This window comes from Dryobates pubescens, chromosome 2, assembly GCF_014839835.1.
Source record: "Dryobates pubescens isolate bDryPub1 chromosome 2, bDryPub1.pri, whole genome shotgun sequence".
Lineage (NCBI taxonomy): Eukaryota > Metazoa > Chordata > Aves > Piciformes > Picidae > Dryobates > Dryobates pubescens.
The window spans coordinates 2,609,397-2,634,088 of record NC_071613.1 but is presented as its reverse complement, the minus strand read 5'-3'; the positions used below and the strand labels follow the sequence as shown (position 1 = coordinate 2,634,088).

The 24,692-nt window shown below is 47.2% G+C and overlaps 1 protein-coding gene across 1 annotated transcript in view; it reads left to right on the top strand.

Annotated features, from left to right (window-relative positions):
- Positions 1–512: 512 nt before the first annotated feature.
- Positions 513–24,692, top strand: part of KCNH1 (potassium voltage-gated channel subfamily H member 1) — a 296,255-nt gene continuing 272,075 nt past the window's right edge. Inside the window, exons 1-3 of the mRNA XM_054169248.1 lie at positions 513–697; positions 21,610–21,733; positions 21,986–22,092. Of these exons, the coding sequence (XP_054025223.1) occupies positions 625–697; positions 21,610–21,733; positions 21,986–22,092 (304 nt within the window). The 5' untranslated portion in view covers positions 513–624. The remainder of the gene's footprint in view (positions 698–21,609; positions 21,734–21,985; positions 22,093–24,692) is intronic.

Below are 24,692 nucleotides of genomic sequence, written 5' to 3'. Positions count from 1 at the left end.
GGGAGGGGAGAGCAAAGGCCTCAGTGTTTCTCGGCGGTGTCCCACCGGGGCGGTAGACACAGGTTGCCTCTCGCCTCCCCAGAGAGCTGCCACCAGGGGGTTGTGAGGGGTTGTAAAGCACTCCTGAGTTGGTGAGCGCCCGGGGAACACTGGTGAGGGGCCGAGCCCCGCCGCAGCCGCCCCCGAGCGGGTGATGAGGACGCCGTGAGGCACCAGCTGCTCCCTGACGGGGAAAGTCTTCTCTGGGTTTCCGTCGAGGCCCTGGCCCGTCACGTTTGTCTTTAAGCCAGAGGTGTGAGTGGTGCGGGTAGCTGTTCCGAGCTCCCCGGGGCAGGCAGAGCGGCCGGTGGCCCCTCAGGCAGTGCAGCGTTTCCGCCAGGCGATGGCGATGCAGCACCGGCCTTGCGACGGGGCGGCACGGGGTGGTGGGGGCCGGCAGGGGGCGCTGCAGGGAGGTCCGGCGGTGGCGGCGGTGGGGCTGCGGTGCGCGGGAGGCGGCGGCGGGAGCTGATGCCGCACAGCGCTGTCGGTCCCGGCGGAGGCATGAGGCGCGCGGGGCGGGCAGAGCGCGGGTCGGCGCGGCCCTGAGCGAAGACCTCCTCGCCGCGCTCCCGCAGAGCGACTATGGCCGGGGGAAGGCGAGGGCTGGTGGCGCCTCAGAACACGTTTCTGGAGAACATCGTACGAAGATCTAACGGTAAGGGGGCACCGGGGCGGCGGGGAGGCGCCCCGGGGATGAGAGCGAGCGGTCCCTAGGGCGAAACAGCCTGCCGCTTCCTCAGCGGGGGCAGCTCCGAGCGGAGAGGAGCTGAGCCGCGGCCGCTCCCATGCGGTTCCGCCGAAGCGGCGCATCCCAGGTGTCGGGGCCGAAGCTGGCGCTGGCTGCCGGCTGCACCGCCCGAGTCCTGCGGAGAGCCCCTGGCCCGGGCGGTGCGGCGGCCGCCTCCCAGCGGGGCTCCGGCTGCAGGTGCACCGGCGCGGGGAAAGCTGCCGGTCCGGGTCTGCGTCCGAGAGGCGAGCCGGGGGCAGCACCGGGGCCTGACCCGGCGCAGGAGCGGGGGTGGTCGGGCCAGTGGTGGGGTCCGGCGCCCGGTGGGGGCGGCGGCTGCCGGGGCACAGCGGCTTCGGCCGGGGAGGCGGTGTGGGAATCCAAGATGGTCTCTGGGAAGGGCAAGCCCGGTGCTGGGCGATCGGCGAGGGCTGCCCGGCTGAGTTGAACGGGAAGGTTTGTCACAAGTGAGGAGAGAGTTTGCCGTTTTGAGGGCCGAGGGGAGGTAATTATTTTCATTTAAAATTTTTTTTCCCCCTAATGCACTGTAACCAGGTCTTTCGCTTGGAAAACTGTGGAGTGGAAAATGCCTCGAATTTCACAACTGCATGCAAATATGCATTAATGTTAACCAGATTCTTCCACTAAGAGACTTACCAAAAGCTGCTCCCTCAGTAAGCCTGGGACCATGCAAGGGTTGATGTCTAAACCTAGGCATGTGCATTTCTTCTTCTAATTTTTTTCCCCCAAAGCTCAGAGCCTATGGCTTGCCATTTTTAATGCTCCCATTGCCTCCAGTGGGGTTACAGAAGGTCTTAAAAACTTGTAGTATGATTGAGAGCATGCAGAGTCAAGACAAAATTAATTAACTTAAAATGTAGTCAATTTAGTTCTGATAAGACAAAGACAATTAACCCTCTTGATAAGCAGCTAAACCCTCCAATTATCCAAAGAACAATTTTCAATAGTTCTTTTTTTATGCTTTATCCCCCTGTTGTGGAGATGTCATTAGAGAAATAGCCTTTGATAAGATTGTCCACATAAAATTGTGAGGCTCTTTTTATAGGTTTCCTCTCTGCAACTTTCCGGTAGATAGGAAGGGGTTGAGAGCTGCATCCCTGAAAAAAAACCACTTGCCAGTATTACAGTGGGTCTTGCTCTCCTTTATAAAAACTGAAAGGCTACATTTCTTCCCATTCAGGCTGCTTCTCTGATCTTCCAACACCACTTATCTAAGGTTTTTGTCAAAGCTGTCTTGAGATCATAGATTATTTTCTTCATTAAACCCCGATTTTTCTCTTCTGATTTGCAATGCTAAAAACCTCGATGCAATAAATCAGCTGAGGTTTGGAGATGGGGGAAATCGTGCAGCAGAAGCTATGCTCTGTTTCTTTCTCTCTTTCCCCATTATGAAGAAGGTGTCATAACAGAGTGTGGTGCTAGACGGCACAGGTAAAATGACCGCACTCTGTTTTCAAATGCTCAGCAACTCCCAAGTGCTGTAATCAATACAAGTTTTTAGATGAAACTTGGTAGGAGTTGATGCACAGTTTAGGCATATTAGGAGAAGCTTATGGAATTGACTCAGATTTAGAAGCCAAATGTCTTCTTTTTTTCCCTCTTTCCTGCCCCCCCCTGCCCCGGCCCCAGCCCAGCTCTGCTGTAAATGTGATGCTGTTGTATGCAAATGCTGTATGAATCAGTTCTAATGTGGGACCATCAGCCTCTTCTCACCTCTGTCTCTTTCAGGAAAAGAGGATAGTCTCCTTTCTCTCCTCCCCTGGCAGGGCTGTGATGGCCAGGTTGGAGGCAGTACAAAAACAAACCGATTCCTTGTTGCCTGTCTCATCTTAGCCTGCCGGCTTGGCCTTGGTGATGGTTTGGGATGCCCACAGGATGAGTGCTTAAATAAGCTGAAAAAGCTTGAGGTTTGGCTGCCCCTTCTTGGTCTCATTCAATTGGGTAGCAATGTGACCCACAATGAAACTATCTAGGCCATTTGGGATTTGCCAAATAAACCATGGGCTTGTTGTCAAACTGTATTTGCTGGCACATGCAAGCAAGTTAAGTAGTGCCAACAGAGACTGAGTTGATACAGATATAGGAATGTTCCTGACTGGGGGAGGATTTCCTTTGCAAGGAGAGGAATTTGGTCACTGAGCTGCTTTACCTAAAGGTGCTTGTACATGACATGCATTCCACAATCAGGGATGAACTGAGGAAAAGGCATTCTTGCTACTTGTCATATTTTGGGAGAGGGGATGCTAACTCAGTGAAAGAGGCCATATGATAATAACAAAGTAATTGGCATGCCACCTCATTTGGGAACTTTTCTCAGCACTAATTTTATATATATATATATTTGTGTGTGTATATATATATTTAAATCAATAATTTAACAAGGAATTCTTTGGACAACCTTTCACATTAGGTGTGGGACTTGTAAGCTGATGCACAGTCAAAGGCTAAAGGTAGTAACAGTCTACATACATGTGCAGGGTTTCTCCATTAGGTTTAACATGTTGCTCTTGTTTATATCACACCATCTGCAGCGAGACTGACCTCAAACTCTGCTGGTCTGGATCGTCTCCCTGAGAGTTATTAGGGATGAGAGCTGCTTCTTGGTTTGCAAATCAACTGAGACAGATTCTCGTACACTAAATGCCAGCCAGAAGAGCTGTGCTAGGGTTAAAAGGTGCCCAGTATCTCCTCCCTGCACACTGGAGTAAAGAATAACCTGAGACTTTATCAGTCCATCCAGGGATGGGATGGCCTTAAGACAGCACACACAGTAAAGTCTATATAAGGTGTCATCCACCTAGACTCGTGCCTGTCATGTAGTCTTCTGTGATTTCTTCTCAGAAGATGACCATTGGATGATGTGTGAACTTTAGAGCCTCTCCTCTTTGAAACGAGGGACATCATGATCCTGCTTGTCATAGTTAATGTTTTAAAGCTGTGTTTCTATACTAGCCATGCAGCTCTAGAAAAAAAAAAAGAATGTTCCATGCAATGCATGGTTGACAAAACATCGTTTGGAGCACTGAAATATTTAAAGGCCGGAACACCCAATGGGACAGAAAATGAGCCGGCGCCGTAAACCAGTGCAGTATGTAAAGAATCCCTAGCCTCTGATGGGTACTGCTAATGTGGTATTAATGTTTTTCTTGGGTAATATAATGCACTTACAGTATAAAAGCACTGTAACAATAACAGCTGTACTCTTGGTTCAAGGCACTCAGTTCAGGTGGTGCAGTATGTTACAAGCACGGCTGGTTGTGGTATTCCAATGCTGTATCATTAACTGGAGGCAGAAATACTTTTCCAGTTTAGGTAAATGCCAGACACATTCTGCAGCCCTTCCTTTGCTAAAATACTCTCTGAAGTGTCTTACAGTTGTGCATGTGTAAGGCTGACAAAAGCAGGTGCTGTGTTTGCATGGCTTTGGAATTGCAGTGGAAGTCACAAATGCTTTTTCTGCTATATTGACCAAACGAGGGGATGAGGAGAAGGGTTGGGTAGAGGGGAGAAGGCTTGTGGGAATTTTCTCTTGCTTTCACTGAATTCCCTGGGAACACCCTAAGGAGACATTAGGTGTGGAGGCAAACGACCCTTTGATAGAAAATGTAGTGAGTTCCCTGTGGAGGGAAAGACAAAACACCTTCAGACACAAATCCTGTGAATAACAGACATTTGTATGATTTATGGCATTACTTCCATTGGAGGCTATTAAACCCCAGTACAATAAACATTTTGCAACATGGGCATGCTAACCTTGTAACGTTTCCTGAGACCTGGGAGACAAATTAACTTTATTATAAACAGCTCCAAAAATGAAAAACCTGGGTTTGTGCTCAGCCAGAGAGAAGCACTAAAGAAACTAACAGAGAATGAAGAAAGGAACAGGGTTTTGTTTTCACACTTTTACTCTCCAATACCGTGTTCATTTCAATTAAATGCTTGCAAAAGATCCTTAACTTGACAGTGCTGTGTCTGCTGCAACCTGGCCCTGCCTGCCTTGCTTTCAAAACCTAGAGCAGTGAGCAGCATAGAATCATAGAATCAATAAGGTTGGAAAAGACCTCAAAGAGCAGCAAGTCCAACCTGTCACCCAACACCTCATGACTAACTAAACCATGGCTCCAAGTGCCACATCCAATCCCCTCTTGAACACCTCCAGGGATGGTGACTCCACCACCTCCCTGGGCAGCACATTCCAATGGCCAATTACTCTTTCTGGGAAGAACTTTCTCCTCACCTCCAGCCTAAACTTTCCCTGGCACAGTTTGAGACTGTGTCCTCTTGCTCTGGTGCTGGTTACCTGGGAGAAGAGACCAACCCCTTCCTGGCTACAACCACCTTTCAGGTAGTTATAGAGGGCAATGAGGTCTCCCCTGAGCCTCCTCTTCTCCAGGCTAAGCAACCCCAGCTCCCTCAGCCTCTCCTCACAGGGCTGTGCTCAAGGCCTCTCCCCAGCCTCGTTGCCCTTCTCTGGACACATTCAAGTGCCTCGATGTCCTTCCAAAACTGAGGGTCCCAGAACTGGACACAGGACTCAAGGTGTGGCCTATCCAGTGCTGAGTCCAGGGGCACAATGACTTCCCTGCTCCTGCTGGCCACACTATTCTTGATGGAGGCCAGGATGCCATTGGCCTTCTTAGCCACCTGGGCACACTGCTGGCTCATGTTCAGCTGCTGTCAGTCAGTACCCCCAGGTCCCTTTCTGCCTGGCAGCTGTCCAGTCACTCCGACCTATAGCTCTGCATGGGGTTAACATGAGATTCAGATCTGGCTGCAGCTAAAGTGACTTGGGTTCAGAAGCAGTATAGGCATGCTTCTCCAACACCCTAAGTGTTGTGGGTCTAATGGCTTTCACACAACTGAGCTGTTATGTTGGTGATGAACATGACTCTTCTGTGTATGGTGTGCCAAGGTTGGTCAGGTCAGGGGCATCACTGGGGTACCTCATACTGCTGCAGTACTTTAGGTAAATAGCATCAGTCACCACGAAAGTATTTTGATAGTAAGAACAGGCCTGTTCTTGTTGAGATGAACAAGTGTATTTTTGGGGTGGAGTACACTTTTCTGTTTCCTTTTGGATGGCATATGTTTGGTTTCCTGACACTTCATAAATTTCCATAATTTTCAATGAATCTTCAAGCAGCACTGGGTGAAATTCATTATTTGCAGAGGATGAGCTCAAAAGCCTTGTGCTGCAGGTAAATGACATCCTAGTGTGATCTAGTGTTGAATAGGGGAATGTATTTTAGTGACTTCTTCAGACGTGAAAGTATTGAAAAGGACAAAGTTAACTGTGCCCAGGGAAGAGCAATATTGAGGTGAAATGACTGGTTTAAGCTATCCTAGCTCTTAAAGCTCACAAATGGGCTGACTTGGAAGGCTGTAATAGATATGCAGGAGATTTTCTGCTTCATGCTGCCAGTTTAAAGTCCCATCCACCTCCAGGACTTTCAATGAGTCAATTTCAGCATGAAAAGAAAAAAACAATTTAAGAGAGCAGAGGGATCTGGCTTGGAGAATATTTCTCTTCCCTTGTGTGGAAGGCTTTTTGCCAGTCATGTCTTGCAAAAGGTGCATGGAAAACTGCTGGCTCAGCAATAAGCTGGTGCTACATGTATAGAGTGCCATCAGCTGAAGATTTTGTTTCTCTTGCCATTCCTACTGCTTGCCCTGTGCAAGGCAAAGTTGTTATCCTCCACAAATCTGACATCCAGTGATTGAACAGTGGTCTTGTACTCTTTTGTATCTAATCCTGCAAGATCCAGTTTATTCAAGATGTCCTGTAAAATCACTTTTGCCTGAGTAAAGTTCTTAGCTGTAGATCTGTCTGGCACTGATTAAAACAAGACATTTCACCACACAAGCAGCAGACCTTCAAAAGCCACAAGGGCCAACTTGTTGGCTGTGTGTTAAGGACATTTTCCCAAACTGAGAATGAACAAAGGGAAGAGTTTTGATTCTCCCTGATCTTCCTTCTTTTCTAAATTAACAGCCATGGAGATGCTTTTAGTTTCACACCTGTTTATCAAAATAACTACTCACTATTGACTCAGTTTAAGAAGGGACATTGAGACACTTGAATGTGTCCAGAGAAGGGCAACGAGGCTGGGGAGAGGCCTTGAGCACAGCCCTGTGAGGAGAGGCTGAGGGAGCTGGGGTTGCTTAGCCTGGAGAAGAGGAGGCTCAGGGGAGACCTTCTTGCTCTCTACAGCTACCTGAAGGGAGGTTGTAGCCAGGAGGGGTTTGGTCTCTTCTCCCAGGCAGCCAGCACCAAAACAAGAGGACAAAGTCTCCAGCTGCACCAGGGGAAGTTTAGGCTGGAGGTGAGGAGAAAGTTCTTCACAGAGAGAGTTGTTCACCATTGGAATGTGCTGCCCAGGGAGGTGGTGGAGTCACCATTCCTGGAGGTGTTCAAGAGGGGATTGGATGTGGCACTTGGTGCCATGGTTTAGTCATGAGGTGTTGATTGACAGGTTGGAGTTGATGATCTTTGAGGTCTCTTCCAACCTTGGTGATTCTGTGACTTTTTTGTTTGGTTGTTATTTTCCCCCTCACTATGACCAGAGTTGAATATGAAATGTGTTTTTTTTTCCCCCTGGCTTATACTAGGTCAGAAGCTTCTAGTTTTGTGCATGCATCTTTATGTGTTAGCAATGTACAACCCAAATTCCTTAAAATGACTTTCATAGATAGTAAGGAAAAAAAAAAGGTGTACATAGAATACATAGAATACATAGAATACATAGAATAAACCAGGTTGGAAGAGACCTTCAAGATCATCGCGTCCAACCCATCAACCAATCCAACACCGCCCAAGCAACTAACCCACGGCACCAAGCACCCTGTCAAGTCTTCTCCTAAAAACCTCCAGTGATGGCGACTCCACCACCTCCCCAGGCAGCCCATTCCAATGGGCAATCACTCTTTCTGTATAGAACTTTTTCCTAACATCTAGCCTGAACCTCCCCTGGTGCAGCCTGAGACTGTGTCCTCTTGTTCTGGTACTGCTTGCCTGGGAGAAGAGACCAACATCCGCCTGTCTACAACCTCCCTTCAGGTAGTTGTAGAGAGCAATAAGGTCACCCCTGAGTCTCCTCTTCTCCAGGCTAAGCAGCCCCAGCTCCCTCAGCCTCTCCTCGTAGGGCTTATGTTCCAAACCCCTCACCAACACAGACATGATAGATAACGTGTTTTAAAATGAATGTCCTGGAAGCTTGAGGAATTCTACTGTGACAATTAAACATAGCAATCAATTTCTGTGTTAAATCCTAGAGCAAGATCATAAACCAAACATTAATGAAACTCCTTTACTGGGGAGTGTTCATGCAGGTTTGTAACTCATAGCTAAAAGCAAGGAGTTAGGTCCTGTCAAAAGCATTACATAGAATCATAGAATCAATAAAGTTGGAAAAGACCTCAGTGATCATCAAGTCCAACCTATCACCCATGTGGCAGTTTCAGGCTATGCCTTTAAAAGTTAGAATTTCTCATCAACACACCCAACACCTCCTGACTAACTAAACCAAGTGCCACATCCAATCCTTTCTTGAACACCTCCAGTGATGGTGACTCCACCACCTCCCTGGGCAGCACATTCCAATGGCCAATTACTCTTTCTTGGGAAGAACTTTCTCCTCACCTCCACCCTAAACTTCCCTTGGTGCAGCTTGAGACTGTGTCCTCTTTTTCTGGTGCTGGTTGCCTGGGAGAAGAGACCAACCCCCTCCTGGCTACAACCACCTTTCAGGTAGTTATAGAGGGCAATGAGGTCTCCCCTGAGCCTCCTCTTCTCCAGGCTGAGCAACCCCAGCTCCCTCAGCCTCTCCTCACAGGGCTGTGCTCCAGACCTCTCCCCAACCTCACTGCCCTTCTCTGGACACGTTCAAGTGTCTCAGTATCCTTCTTAAATTGAGGGGCCCAGAACTGTAGCTATAATCAGTAAATCAAAAGGCTTCATAGTATCATAGAATCAGTAAGGTTGGAAAAGACCTCAAAGAGCATCAAGTCCAACCTATCACCCAACACCTCATGACTAACTAAACCATGGCACCAAGTGCCACATCCAGTCCCCTCTTGAACACCTCCAGGGATGGTGACTCCACCACCTCCCCGGGCAGCACATTGCAATGGCCAATTACTCTTTCTTGGAAGAACTTTCTCCTCACCTCCAGCCTATTCTTGTTCCATTATTCTGCACTAATTTGTTTTATTTTGTTTTCAAATACAGTTAATTAAAAGCTTTTTGCAGCTTCTAGTGTTGGTGTATTTTTTTTTCACCTGAAACTTAAACATTCAACAGGTAGAGGCCTACTGTGAAATATTTGCTATAGTAATGCAAAATAAGAAATGCTGAGATGGAGCCAGTAGTTTTTAATCTATACTGCTGTCTGAAATTAGCATCAATTTTGTGTGATGATTGAAACTGAGTCACTTGACTCTTGTTATTCATGGCAAGTATATTCTTTAATAATTCTTTTCAGCCTGTACATGTCCTGTGCTCTGGAGTACTTATGACAGAGTAAGTCATGTTTGAATAAAGCACAAAATGCCTGCAGTTAGAGGATTGTGTTCATGCCATAGCAGCCATGGAATTTCTAAATCCATTTCTATTTCTGTGAAATGGTTTTATAAAATTTCTGCAAGACCTGGAAGCTCAAATGAACCTCTCTATAGAGTTTTATAATGCATTGCTTTTTTGTTAGAGAGAGGCTACAGCTGGCAATAATATAGTTTCAATAATCAGAATCATAGAATCAATAAGGTTGGAAAAGACCTCAGAGATCATCAAGTCCAACCTGTCACCCAACACCTCATGACTAACTAAACCATGGCTCCAAGTGCCACGTCCAATCCCCTCTTAAACACCTCCAGGGATGGAGGTGTTCACCACCTCCCTGGGCAGCACATTCCAATGGCCAATCTCTCTTTCTGTGAAGAACTTTCTCCTCACCTCCAGCCTAAACCTCCCCTGGCACAGCTGGAGACTGTGTCCTCTTGTTCTGGTGCTGGTTGCTTGGGAGAAGAGACCAACCCCCTCCTGGCTACAACCTCCCTTCAGATAGTTGTAGACAGCAAGAAGGTCTCCCCTGAACCTCCTCTTCTCCAGGCTAAACAATCCCAGCTCCCTCAGCCTCTCCTCTTAGAGCTTGTGCTTGAGACCTCTCCCCAGCCTCGTTGCCCTTCTCTGGACATGATCAGGTGTCTCAATGTCCTTCTCAAATTGAGGGGCCCAGAACTGGACACAGGACTCAAGGTGTGGCCTATCCAGTGCTGAGCACAGGGCACAATGACTTCCATGCTCCTGCTGGCCACAATATTCCTGATGCAGGCCAGGATGCTATTGGCCTTCCTGGCCATTTGGGCATACTGCTGGCTCATGTTCAGTTGCTGTCAACCAGTACCCCCAGGTCCCTTTCTGCCTGGCTGCTCTCCAGCCACTCTGACCCCAGCCTGTAGCACTGCATGAGGTTGTTGTGGCCAAAGTGCAGCACCCAGCACTTGGACTTGTTGAATGCCATCCTGTTGGACTCTGCATATCTGTCCAGCCTGTCAAGGTCCCTCTGCAGAGTTCTCCTACCCTCTAACAGATCAACTCCTGCTCCCATCTTGGTGTCATCTACAAATTTACTAATGGTGAATTCAATCCCCTCATCCAGATCGTCAGTAAAGATATTGGACAGGATGGGGCCCAGCACTGATCCCTGGATGACACCACTAGTGCCTGGCTGCTAGTTGGATGTGGCACCATTCACCACCAACCTCTGGGCTCTGCCCTCCAGCCAGTTCCTACCCCAGCACAGAGTGCTGCTGTCCAAGCCAGGGGCTGACAGCTTGGCCAGGAGTTTGCTGTGGGGGATGGTGTCAAAGGCCTTGCTGAAGTCCAGGCAGACTACATCCACAGCCTGCCCCACATCCAGCAGGCAGTCACCTGAGCATAGAAGGAGATCAGGTTGGTGAGGCAGGACCTGCCCTTCCTAAATCCTAAATAAGGCTGTGCAATTTCAGGACACTATATTATTATGCTGTAGAGAGATTAAGTTGTTTAATGGAATATTTAAGCATTGATGCAGTTCCAGTCTAGGAAGAATAAAAGTTGATACGTGGTGAGTGTGTATCCATGTAACACCTTTGACTTTTCTACAGGAGAATGTGGATAGGAAAGCAGAATTTTGTCTTGCTACTTTCATTCTACTGTGTGTGTAGTATTTGGGTCCTTTGAGGAGCTCAGTACACTTTGAATACAGTTACAGCATTTCTGTTAAGATTACAATTTAATTGGTTCCCTTCTAGTATCTGAAGGGGGCCTACAATAAGGCTGGGGAGGCATTTGTCAGGATCTCAGGTAGTGATAGGACTAGGGGGAATGGAATGAAGCTGAGGGTAGGGAGATTCAGGCTGGAGGTGAGGAGGAAGTTCTTCCCCATGAGAGTGGTGAAGCCCTGGACTGGGTTGTCCAGGGAGGTGGTTGAGGCCTCATCCCTGGAGGTGTTTAAGCCCAGGCTGGATGAGGCTCTGGCCAGCCTGATCTAGTGTGGGGTGTCCCTGCCCATGGCAGGGGCATTGGAACTAGATGATCCTTGTGGTCCCTTCCAACCCTGACTGATACTATGATACTCTCCTCCCTGCAGTGTGCCCTGAAAACCATGCATGGAAAGAAAGGATTCAATCGGTGCTAGAAAATCAGCTGGACTTATTTGTGCCAATTTAGGGCCATATTTTGATCTTGGAAGTTACATTTGAACAATGTATCTGATGAGTGTGACTAAATACTTCTGCTTTCTCCAAGCAAAGACTAGACATGAGCAATAATTCATACATACCTGTCCTTTGCAAATTGCTGAAGCCAAAGCAGGATATGAGCTGATTGTAGCAATTTTGAGAGGCCTACTTTACAAACAACATTCTATTTCCATGCAGCCTGCTCCTTACCAAAAGTGAAACTTCTTCTTTTGTCCCTGTATCCAAATGATGCTTCTTTTGATGCAAAGTACCAAGCTGGTAAATCCTAGAATTATTTAGTTTGTCCCTTGTGCTTAAGCTCTGTGATACAGCCTTTAATCACAACAGATGCACAAGATTTTCACTTGCTGCAGGTTTATTGTGCTGTGACACAGCAGCTATGCTGCTTTATGCCCAGTGAACAGTAGCTAAGGAGCCTGTATCCCCCACCCCTATCCCCAGTGGCCATGAGTAGGTTAAGAAACCTATTTACTAAGCAGTGCTGTTAGTTGTGCTGTAATAGTGCCTTGTACTCTGTAATGCTAGAGATCTAGGTTTGCTTCACTGAAGATCCATGGAGGAATCTGAGATGTGCTGGTTTGGGTTAGGAACTGGCTGGAGGGCCGAGCCCAGAGAGTGGTGGTGAATGGTGCCACATCCAGCTGGCAGCCAGGCACCAGTGGTGTGCCCCAGGGATCAGTGCTGGGCCCCATCCTCTTTAACATCTTCATTGATGATCTGGATGAGGGGGTTGAGTCAGTCATCAGCAAGTTTGCAGATGACACCAAGTTGGGAACAGATGTTAATCAGTTAGAGGGTAGAAAGGCTCTGCAGAGGGACCTTGACCGACTGGACAGATGGGCAGAGTCCAGTGGGATGGCATTTAATAAGTCCAAGTGCCGGGTGCTGCACTTTGGCCACAGCAACCCCATGCAGAGCTACAGGCTGGGGTCAGAGTGGCTGAGAGCTGCCAAACAGAGAGGGACCTGGGGGTGCTGATTGACAGCCGCCTAAACATGAGCCAGCAGTGTGCCCAGGTGTCCAAGAAGGCCAATGGCATCCTGGCCTGTATTAGGAATAGTGTGGCCAGCAGGAGCAGGGAAGTCATTGTGCCCCTGTACTCTGCATTGGTTAGGCCACACCTTGAGTACTGTGTCCAGTTCTGGGCCCCTCAGTTTAAGAAGGACATTGAGACACTTGAAGGTGTCCAGAGAAGGGCAACAAGGCTGGGGAGAGGCCTTGAGCACAGCCCTGTGAGGAGAGGCTGAGGGAGCTGGGATTGTTTAGCCTGGAGAAGAGAAGGATCAGAGGTGACCTCATTGCCCTCTACAACTACCTGAAAGGTGGTTGTAGCCAGGAGGGGGTTGGTCTCTTCTCCCAGGCAACCAGCACCAGAACAAGGGGACACAGTCTCAAGCTGTGCCAGGGGAGGTTTAGACTCGAGGTGAGGAGAAAGTTCTTCACTGAGCGAGTCGTTCGTCATTGGAATGTGCTGCCCAGGGAGGTGGTGGAGTCACCGTCCCTGGAGGTGTTCAAGGGGAGATTGGACGTGGCACTTGGTGCCATGGTCTAGTTGTGAGGTCTGTTGGGACAGGTTGGACTTGATGATCCTTGGGGTCTCTTCCAACCTTAGTTATACTGTGATACTGTGGTAATAACCAGGGTCCTCACCCAGAGTGATAAAGGATGTGGTCTGGAATGAGAAGGGCAGTTTCTGTCCTTTTGTAGACTAATGGGACAATTAGCAGGTTTGGTGAGGAGCAGGTCTTCCCAGCATGGTGAGCCTGATTCTCCTTTCCCTTAAAGGGGAATAAATTAGAAGCAAATTTCTGGAGTGTAATGACTGTGAGAAAATATATTGATAGATTTAAATTGTGTTTGTGTAATATGCCAACTTCAGCACACCTGTGGGGGGCTTTGAGAGACCTGCATACATATGTGAAAGTGCAGTGGGCACCAGCCTCATTTGACACCAAAGTCTGCACTACAACTCAGTGAGAAGAGGTTTTCTCTTGGCATCCTCTGTGTGTTTCCTCTGTGCAGGCAGCAGTGCAGGAATGTGTCTGATAGTGTTGTGGGAATTTATGTGGCTGCTGGTCTCTGACCTTCTGCCCCTGTGTTCCAGAAGTGGGCCCTGTGTCACTGAAACAGCATAACTAGTGTGCTGGCCTCTGGGGAAGGTGAGGAGTCTTGTCTTAGCAAGGCCCACCTTGCAGGAGAGGCTGGGATCCTGTGAGTGCAGATGTGCAGCAGTGCAGGGGAGTTCTAGGGAAGAAGTATTTGAGCAACTTGCTCCATGCTCTGTGAAGACATTGCACATTGGCCACAGCAGCCCTATGCAGTGCTACAGGCTGGGGTCAGAGTGGCTGGAGAGCAGCCAGGCAGAGAGGGATCTGGGGGTGCTGGTCGATGGTAGGCTGAACATGAGCCTGCAGTGTGACCAGGCAGCCAAGAGGGCCAATGGCATCCTGGCCTGCATCAGGAACAGTGTGGCCAGCAGGAGCAGGGAGGTCATTCTGCCCCTGTACACTGCACTGGTTAGGCCACACCTCGAGTACTGTGTCCAGTTCTGGGCCCCTCAGTTTAGGAAGGAGGTTGACTTGCTGGAGCATGTCCAGAGAAGAGCAACAAGGTTGGTGAGGGGTTTGGAGCACAGCCCTGTGAGGAGAGGCTGAGGGAGCTGGGGCTGCTTAGCCTGGGGAAGAGGAGACTCAGGGGTGACCTTATTGCTCCCTTCAGCTACCTGAAGGGAGGTTGTAGACAGGCAGAGGTTGGTCTCCCAGGCAGCCAGCACCAGAACAAGAGGACACAGTCTCAGGCTGCACCAGGGGAGCTTCAGGCTGGATGTTAGGAAGAAGTTCTACACAGAGAGAGTGATTGCCCATTGGAATGGGCTGCCTGGGGAGGTGGTGGAGTCACCATCATTGAAGGTGTTTAGGAGGAGACTTGATAAGGTGCTTGGTTGCATGGTTTAGTTGATCAGGTGGTGTTGGATTGGTTGATGGGTTGGACATGATGATCTTGAAGGTCTCTTCCAACTGGTCTATTCTATTCTATTCCATTCCATTCCATTCCATTCCATTCCATTCCATTCCATTCCATTCCATTCTCTCAGTCAGCTAGCCCTGACCAGATGTGTCTGTGAGGTGCTGCTTGTCCTCAGGCATTTTGGAAGCTTGAGGTGATGAACAGTTTTGGTTAAAAAAAGCACAGTTTTGGTTAAAAAAGGCACTTTATGTAGCAACAAGACTCAGTGGCTACAGTAGTTTTGGTGAAGCTGGATGTTCTGAAGTCTTGCTACTGTTGTTACAGTGCCCTTATTTGAATCAGACATTTTGTGATCGTTCTGTGATATTGCGTTGTGTGAGTGGTACTGGCTTCAGTTACTGAGCACAATCCATTCTGAGATTTTGGAAGGAGTTAAAATGTTTTTCTTGTTGCTTTGAAGTGATAATGCAAAATGGGTCTGACATTTGTGTAAGGGCTGGTGTGTGGAGAGAGAGGCAGTGAGCAGAACTGACGTGTGGAAAATGCGGCTAGAAAATGTGAAGTGAGGCACTTCACAAAGTAACCAGTGCTGCAGACCCTCCTCACAGGAGCCTGCCTGACTCATGCCAGTGATTGTGCTGCCTCTGAGATGCTACAACTGCTTCATGTGTTTCTGCAGTGTGGTTGTGCTCTATCTGTACTTGTGCACGTTTCTGTGCTTCCCAGCGGTCTTGAGAAACCCGTGTCCAGAAAAGGGCAACAAGGTTGGTGAGGGGCTTGGAGCACAGCCCTATGAGGAGAGACTGAGGGAGCTGGGGTTGCTTAGTCTGGAGAGGAGGAGACTCAGGGGTGACCTTATCACTCTCTACAGCTACCTGAAGGGGGGTTGTAGTGAGGCGGAGGTTGGTCTCTTCTCCCAGGCAACCAGTACCAGAACAAGAGGACACAGTCTCAGGCTGCGTCAGGGGAGGTTTAGGCTGGAGGTTAGGAGGAAGTTTTACACAGAGAGAGTGATTGCCCACTGGAATGGGCTGCCTGAGGAGGTGGTGGGGTCGCCGTCGCTGGGGGTGTTCAGGGGGAGGCTTGACAGGATGCTTGGTTCCATGGTTTAGTTGATTGGGTGGTGTTGGATGATAGGTTGGACATGATGATCTCGAAGGTCTCTTCCAACCTGGTCTATTCTATTCTATTCTATTCTATTCTATTCTATTCTATTCTATTCTATTCTATTCTATTCTATATGAATCCACCTTCTCCAGTTCCTATCTCAGTTCTCCTTGGAGCTGATAAGAAGGGCCAGTGATGCTTACAGCTTCTCCTTGGGCCAAGCAATACTGGTAACCCAACTGACATTGTGATAGAAATTGATTCCCTGATAAGAGGAATCAGTTTGTGTCCTTTCAAAGAGGTGCCTCAAGTCACTAAGTAGTTTGAGTATCACAGCTATCACATGTACATCTTACCAGGTGGCTTTGAAGAGAGTGTAGCTGTGGGTTTCTTCTTGGCCTTCCCCTAACCAACTCCATTCCTGGTCTTGTTGACCCACTTGTGAGCCCCCAAGAGGCTTTGCCCTGTGATGCTCAAAGAGTTCACCCGGCACTTGGATGTGTTCAATCTCATGCCGTTGGGCTCTGCCCATCTGTCCATCCTGCAGAGGGACCTCAACAGGCTGGACAGATGGGCAGAGTGCAATGGCATGAGATTGAACACATCCAAGTGCCAGGTTCTGCACATTGGCCACAGCAGCCCCATGCAGTGCTGCAGGTTGGGGTCAGAGTGGCTGGAGAGCAGCCAGGCAGAGAGGGACCTGGGGGTGCTGGTTGAGGGTAGGCTGAACATGAGCCTGCAGTGTGCCCAGGTGGCCAGGAGGGCCAATGGCATCCTAGCCTGCATCAGGAACAGTGTGGCCAGCTGAAGCAGTGTGGCCAGCAGAAGTCATTCTCCCCCTGTATGCTGCACTAGTTAGGCCACACCTTGAGTCCTGTGTCCAGTTCTGGGCCCCTCAGTTTAGGAAGGAGGTTGACTTGCTGGAAGGTGTCCAGAGAAGGGCAATGAAGTTGGTGAGGGGTTTGGAGCACAGCCCTGTGAGGAGAGGCTGAGGGAGCTGGGGTTGCTTAGCCTGGAGAAGAGGAAACTCAGGGGTGACCTTCTTGCTCTCTAAACTACCTTAAGGGAAGTTGTAGACAGGCAGAGGTTGTTCTCTTCTCCCAGGCAGCCAGCACCAGAACAAGAGGACACAGTCTCAGGCTGCACCAGGGGAGGTTTAAGCTGGATGTTAGGAAGAAGTTCTACACAGAGAGAGTGATTGCCCATTGGAATGTGCTGCCCAGGGAGGTGGTGGAGTTGCTGTCATTGCAGGTGTTCAGGAGGAGACTTGACAGGATGCTTGGTGCCATGGTTTAGTTGATTAGGTGGTGTTGGATGATAGGTTGGACATGATGATCTTGAAGGTCTCTTCCAACCTGGTTAATTCTATTCTATTCTATTCTATTCTATTCTATTCTATTCTATTCTATTCTATTCTATTCTATTCACTGGAGCATCTCTTCTGCTTCTAGTTTAACAAAGCCACAGCTGTTTCTTGGCCTCTAGGATCCTATGTCCCTGCAATATTTGCCTCAATGGATGTTATTTAGTATTTTCTTTTGTTAGGAACAATTGTTTAACAGATTATGAGCTGTCTCCAAGCAGCACATTGTCAAGGATGTCAATACAATTGAATATAAACAATAGCAATGAGAACAGCCCTTCTCCCTCCAGGTTATCTGTCAGAATAAGCTATGCAGGGGAGTTAAAAGTGGGAGTCCTTCTGTTATTTTGCCAGTGTTTGCACAGGCAAAACACTGCTGTTGGAGACACTCTAAAGAAATGCAGTTGTGTTCTCCACATATGCATAGGTCCCCCATTGTGTCATTGTTTTGTCTTTGAAGAGATCTGGGAAGAGGAGTTAGTACCTGAAAGGAAATTTCCTTGTTTGTCTCCAAGACTGTCCTTGCAGCTGCTGGGGGCTCCCACTCTGTGAGCTGTTGGGACACAGCAGGCTTAAAAACAACAAAAAGGCTACAGGAAGTTTGGAGAAGTCCAGTGCAGATCATCTGTCCTTTTGCAACCAAATCAGGAACAAAGGAATTGATCATTCTGAGCCTGGTGACCTTCTAAGGAGCGTTGGCAGGGAATGATGGGTTGGAAGCCTCTTTCCTGGCCTGGTATTTTGGATGGTGCTACACTGATGCTCCTCTTAGTTGCTTGGCTATTGTGCTCAAGAGGGTCTACTGGCTTCTCTACAGGCTTTCAGCTGCTTGGGGGGGGGTTTCCAAGCACTGGTTCCTGAAGGACCTGTTTTGGATCTAGGAAACAAACCTGGGGCAAGAACTAGAGAAAATATGACAGTGGAGTTGGAGGAGCTAGGCTGAAGATCAATTAGGGAATGGTGTTGACTCCAAAGAATTAATCCAGCTTCAGTATTTACTTCCTGTGTATTTGTAAGCTAGGTGAACCCTGAATCAAAGAAGAGTGAAGATGCATAAAGTGGGATCTAGCTAGAAGTGGGACACTTGGAAAACAGTGGGATCATCAAAAACCTCTTACTTCAAATTGATAGGTGGCCAAGTGTTTGTCTTTAAAGCTTTGCAGGTGCATAAAGGTCTCACAGCATGTTTGTAACTCACAGCTAAACCAAACCTGGCCTCTCCAGTGAAGTGTTCTACCTCCGTCTCCCAGTGAAGCTCACTCAGTGTAAACTAACAGGAATGTATGAAACACAATAGCCAAGTCACACTGGGCTTAAACGCTCAAGTGGTGGCAATGTTATCATCTGTTCTCTTCAGCAGCTTGATAGTTGGAACAGTTGTTCAAGAACTGAATCGAGGGCTGAGCTTTCATTGCCTTTGGTTGGTTCTACATCTCATAGGAGAACACCTAAACTGTTAGGCTGTCAGTGGGGAGGGGAATATCTGTACCTTCTCTAAGCATCCTTTGGAAACTTTCAGTCCAAAAATCCCCAGGATTCAATGGGCCAAAAGGTAGGTTAAGGGGGAATGTGATTCCCGAGCTCCTGCAGTAATGGCAGAGAACCTGGGCTAATCATAAATATTAGATATCCCCCTTTTTCATTCTTTTCCATAGTTTACCTAGAGCAAGTTTCCATTTTCTATCCTATTTTGTTTTTCAGTTCTGTCTCACCAACACTATGCACAGAGCCTCCAGCTGCTAAATCCCTGTGAGCTGGAGATCTGGAGGCTGGGGCAGTCTCTCCTTTTGATGCTTAAATCCTCCCGTGGACTCAGTGCTTTGGTTTTACTTGTAAAAAGGGGTAAGAGTACTGTTGTGCCTTGCAGAAATGTTGCAAGGCTAGATAAAAGCAGGATTAGCTCAGTAATGGTCACCAGAAAGTTGCAATATGTAGCTTTTAGTAAAAGAAGATATTATTCATCCAAAGACTGTTGAGGTTTAAGTGTGAAAGCAAGGTCACTGCTTAAGTTAGTAGAAGCTCTTCAAGGTGTTCTTGAGCTGGTGTGGGGTTTGGAGCACAGCCCTATGAGGAGAGGCTGAGGGAGTTGGGGTTGCTTAGCCTGGAGATGAGGAGGCTCAGGGGAGCCCTTATTGATCTCTACAACTACATGAAGGGAGGTTGTAGCCAGGTGGGGGTTGGTCTTTGCTCCCAGGCAACCATCAACAGAGCAAGAGGACACAGTCTCAAGCTGTGCCAGGGGAGGTTTAAACTGGATGTTAGGAAGAAATTCTTCATAGAGAGAGTGATTGCCCATTGCAATGTGCTGCCCAGGGAGGTGGTGGAGTCACCATCATTGGAGGTGTTGAGGAAGAGACTGGATGGGGTGCTTGGTGCCATGGTTTAGTTGATTAGGTGGTGTTGGGTTATAAGTTGGACTCCATCATCTCAAAGGTCTTTTCCAATCTATTCTATTCTATTCTATTCTATTCTATTCTATTCTATTCTATTCTATTCTATTCTATTCTATTCTATTCCATTCCATTCCATTCCATTCCATTCCATTCAGGAAGTAGAGAGAAGAGTTAAGTTACCTTTTGAGAAGGGAAGACAGTGAGGAGGAATGCATGCATGGAATAACACCATTCAGATCAGGGCAGGACCTGGCCTAGCATTTGTATTTGCATATTTTTTTGTCACTTTTTTGTACTTCCTGATGAAAAGGTAAAAATACCCTAATGCAGTAGAGTGCAGTGTTTATAGTGGACACTCCAGAACACTTGATTTAGCCATGAGAAATGACTTGGCTTCCTTATTTGTAGGAAGGGGTAAAAGATGTGTATTGTTTCTGGAACTAAGTGCTTCAAGCAAGCAAAACCCGTGGTATTTAAAGGAGGTTGTGAGAAACAGAGCAGTTAAAATGTCCTGCAGTTATATTACTGGTGTATTTCATTCTAAAGAGTGTATAAAGATGCACTTAATTATGCTCATGGGGTTGGGCAATGGATTTAGATAGCTACAGGAATGTTTTATTTAAACCCACTTGAAGTTCACACTGGGACAAAAGATTTTGAAAGGGCAAGTTAAAATAAACAACACTCCTTGTTATTAACAGGTAAAATGTCTTGTGTGTCTCTCCTGTTTGCAGGAAGCATGACAGCTATGTGTGACTGAGCTGCTGTGGGCTGTAGATCCTGAGAAGTAGATGGAGTAGTGGTCTCCCTTAAAGGTTCTCCTTGAATATTATGAATGTGTCTTAATCTCCTGTGGCTGTGTAGCCTTTCTGTCAAAAGCTGGGTGGTCTCAGCAGCTTTGAAAGGAGTCACCATCTTCTGCCTGCAAGTGCCCAAGCAGCAGTGCTGCTGTCTCTCTTGGTACAGGTATAGTCTGCAGGTATAGCCTGCACAACAGCCAAAGCAGAAGGGAAAACAAAGGTTCTGGGACCAGTATTGAGTATGGGAAGGGAGATGTGAATCTCTCAGTTTTTCTGTTCCTGATGTTCCTCCTGGCTTGCAGAGAAAAGTTCTGTGTCCAGTTCTGGGCCCCTCAGGTTAGGAAAGATGTTGAGTTGCTGGAAGGTGTCCAGAGAAGGGCAACAAAGCTGGGGAGGGGTTTGGAGCACAGCCCTGTGAGGAGAGGCTGAGGGAGCTGGGGTTGCTTAGCCTGGAGAAGAGGAGGCTCAGGGGAGACCTTCTTGCTGTCTACAACTCCCTGAAGGGAGGTTGTAGCCAGGTGGGAGTTGGTCTCTTCTCCCAGTCAACCTGTGACAGAACAAGAGGACACAGTCTCAAGCTGCACCAGGGGAGGTTTAGACTGGATGTTAGGAAGAAATTCTTCATAGGGAGAGTGATTGCCCATTGGAATGTGCTGCCCAGGGAGGTGGAGTCACCATCACTGGAGGTGTTTAGGAATAGACTGGGTGGGGTGCTTAGTGCCATGGTTTAGTTGATTAGGTGGTGTTGGGTGATAGGTTGGACCTGATGATCTCAAAGGTCTTTTCCAACCTGGTAAATTCTATTCTATTCTATTCTATTCTATTCTATTCTATTCTATTCTATTCTATTCTATTCTATTCTATTCTATTCTATTCTATTCTATTCTATTCTATTCTATTCTAATTTAATTTGTAAGTTCTTTCTGCGGGTGTAAGTACTAAGCCTAGTTGTGTGGTGTCTAGTTTGAAGTGCTGTTCTGTACATGTCACACAAGAACTGTTTGAGCTTGTGTGGCCACCAGTGAAGACAATATTGAGAGGAGCCACTCTGTCTACATTCAGAGAGGAGAAATATCGCTCATGATGTTTTGTGTGTGTGTGTAAGAGGCTTCGTATTCAGACTGAGTGTCATGGTGGATCAGTGCGTGTGGCAGAGAGGGGAAGAGTTTGGTGAACCTGTCATCAGTTGAGATGAATTTTCTTGCTTAACTGTCATGTGTATTAACCCACCCTCCTAAGCTTTGCATAATTAATTAATTAATTAATTTTTAAAACAAGAATTTACTTAAAACTGGCAATAATTCTGTTGACTGCAGTGGGAATATTATCTGGGGGAAACTGTGCAGGGACTGAAGCTGTGCAGGGACAGAATCAGGTCCTGAGATGAGTATTTCCTCCAATGCAACCATACCCTTATCTGATGTCTAACTGATGTGCTCTCTCAAACAGATACTAATTTTGTCTTGGGTAATGCCCAGATAGTGGATTGGCCCATTGTCTACAGCAATGATGGATTTTGCAAGTTATCAGGATATCACAGAGCAGAAGTTATGCAAAAAAGCAGCACCTGCAGGTATTTGAAAACTGATTTATCTTTTTTTTTTGTTCAACAGCTTGTAGTGTTGTGCTTGTTGCTCCAGGAGAAAAGTCATCTGTTTATTCCAATTTTGCCTGCTATCTCCTGGGGCTGCAGCTGTCAAACATGCTTTCCAGGTGAAATAAAATCAAAGATGAGCTGTTTCTAAATAGGCCCTTTCCATGTTGTAAACAAATGGCGTTGTGTCCTTCCCTAGTGTCTGACTCGAATTTCTCGCTCTGTTTGCAGTTTTATGTACGGAGAGCTGACAGACAAAGAGACAATTGACAAGGTCCGGCAGACCTTTGAGAACTATGAGATGAACTCCTTTGAAATCTTGATGTACAAGAAGAACAGTAAGTAGTCTGCTTAGCTTGTTCATTAATAAAGGTGTGTCAAGTTGCTTTAAATTGGTGTGCAAACTGCAAGGCTGGCAGCCTGGAGGACCAGGCTTTATCGATGGCTGAAACAGCCCTGGTTCTAGCAGTTGATCCACAAGGCAGAAATGAGAACATTAGAGATGAAAAACACCCAGGGAGGCAGGATAAGCTCTCTAATGTGTTCTGACATTTAGAGCAATTTGTGTGTGATGTTTTAAGACAACATTGAAGATTCCATCAGCAGTGGTAACACACCAGCTAGGTTTGTGCAAATGGTTTCTGTTACAGACAATGTACCTTTTCAGTTTTTAAAGGCAGTATTTACATGTAGTTTCAGAATACAAAAAGAACCCATCTTTTATTTTAGAAGCTGAACTAACTTTGATGTTTTTAGATGAAACTGTTTTTTGGTCTGGACAAAAATGTCTTAAATGAGATATGACTTTTTTCCCTAGGAGTTTCAGTGTGTCTGCTGCACACATCAGCAGAAACTTGCCCACAACTTGTTGCCCATCTAGTGTAGACTATGTCATGGCACAGTTATTTTCATTTGTTTACTGTCACCTGAAGTGTAAATATGCTGAAATAGAATAGAATAGAATAGAATAGAATAGAATAGAATAGAATAGAATAGAATAGAATAGAATAGAATAGAATAGAATAGAATTAACCAGGTTGGAAAAGACCTTTGAGATCATCAAGTCCAACCTATCATCCAACACCATCTAATCAACTAAACTATCTTCACCCAGGCCAAATGTTAAGCTGAAAGTTCACATTATGTAACTTATGTTGCTCATAACAGTTATAATTCCTGTGTCCAGTTCTGGGCCCCTCAGGTTAGGAAAGATGTTGAGTTGCTGGAAGGTGTCCAGAGAAGGGCAACAAAGCTGGGGAGGGGTCTGGAGCACAGCCCTGTGAGGAGAGGCTGAGGGAGCTGGGGTTGCTTAGCCTGGAGAAGAGGAGGCTCAGGGCAGACCTTCTTGCTGTCTATAACTACCTGAAGGGAGGTTGTCGCCAGGTGGGGATTGGTCTCTTCTCCCAGGCAACCTGTGTCAGATCAAGAGTACCGAGTCCCAAGCTGTGCCAGGGGAGGTTTAAGCAGGATGTTAGGAAGAAATTCTTCCCAGAAAGAGAGATTGGCCATTGGAATGTGCTGCCCAGGGAGGTGGTGGAGTCACCATCACTGGAGGTGTTTAGGAAGAAACTGGATGGGGTGCTTGGTGCCATGGTTTAGTTGATTAGATGGTGTTGGGTGATAGGTTGGACTCGATGATCTCTAAGGTCTCTTCCAACCTGGTTAATTCTATTCTGTTCTGGTTGTGAAACTGGTGGTGTCTGTTTACAAGGAAGGACACCTGGCAGAAGCACCCTGCTAGCAGTTCCTTCCCCTTACAGCTGTGATGTTCAATGATATCAATTCTGCATTAGTGGACATGGGGGACTTTAACCACAAAATAAATCATAAGATGCTGTGGTGTAATTTTTGATAGTCAACATCATTGCTGCTTTGTTTCTGGGCTCCTCAGTTTAGGAAAGATATTGACTTGCTGGAAGGTGTCCAGAGAAGGGCAACAAAGCTGGGGAGGGGTCTGGAGCACAGCCCTGTGAGGAGAGGCTGAGGGAGCTGGGGTTGCTTAGCCTGGAGGAGGCTCGAAGGAGACCTTCTTGCTGTCTACAGCTACCTGAAGGGAGGTTGTAGCCAGGTGGGGGTTGGTCTCTTCTCCCAGGCAACCAGCACCAGAACAAGAGGACACAGTCTCCAGCTGCACCAGGGGAGGTTTAGGCTGGATGTTAGGAAGAAGTTCTTCATAGAAAGAGTGATTGGCCATTGGAATGTGCTGCCCAGGGAGGTGGTGGAGTCACCATCACTGGAAGTGTTTAGGAAGAGACTGGATGGAGTGCTTGGTGCCATGGTTTAGTTGATTAGATGGTGTTGGGTGATAGGTTGGACTTGATGATCTCAAAGGTCTTCCAGCCTGGTTTATTCTGTTCTGCTCAGGACACCAAAGCAGTGCATATTAAGTTGGCATTAGATGATAACTGAAGAAATGACCAGTGTTCTGGGAAAGGTTATCCAATCTCTCTCTGTGTGTGAACCATTGGTATTTCTGTTGAAATGACTACCTTGTACTGCTGGAGTTTGATGAGAAAACCACAGGCACTTTTCACAGAAGCTAACAGATAATCCTTGGATGCTGGTATTGAGCTGAAGATGTGTGGAGATCCTTGTTTTGTACCGGAATTAATCTGTTCTTCTAAGAAGTGGTGGAACCAAAGTACATGGAATTGGTTTTTGTTATCTTTTAGAGAGATTAAAATTTTGGAGAGTTGTTTTGCTTTACCTCTCTTCTAGTCTTTTTATTCTCTTTTTAGGCTGTTCAGAGCATCATGACCTCTGACACAGTGCCATTGCTCAGGGCTCTTCTGCAGCACAGCTTTGCTGGTCCGACTCATTTGGAAAGCTATATGTGTTATCTCTATGGCCTTGCTTTGTCCTTCTTTCCTTCCACTGTTACCAGCCTCCAATGTTTAGGAATTTCTTAATGGTGATGTCTGTTCCTAGCTCAGTTTGA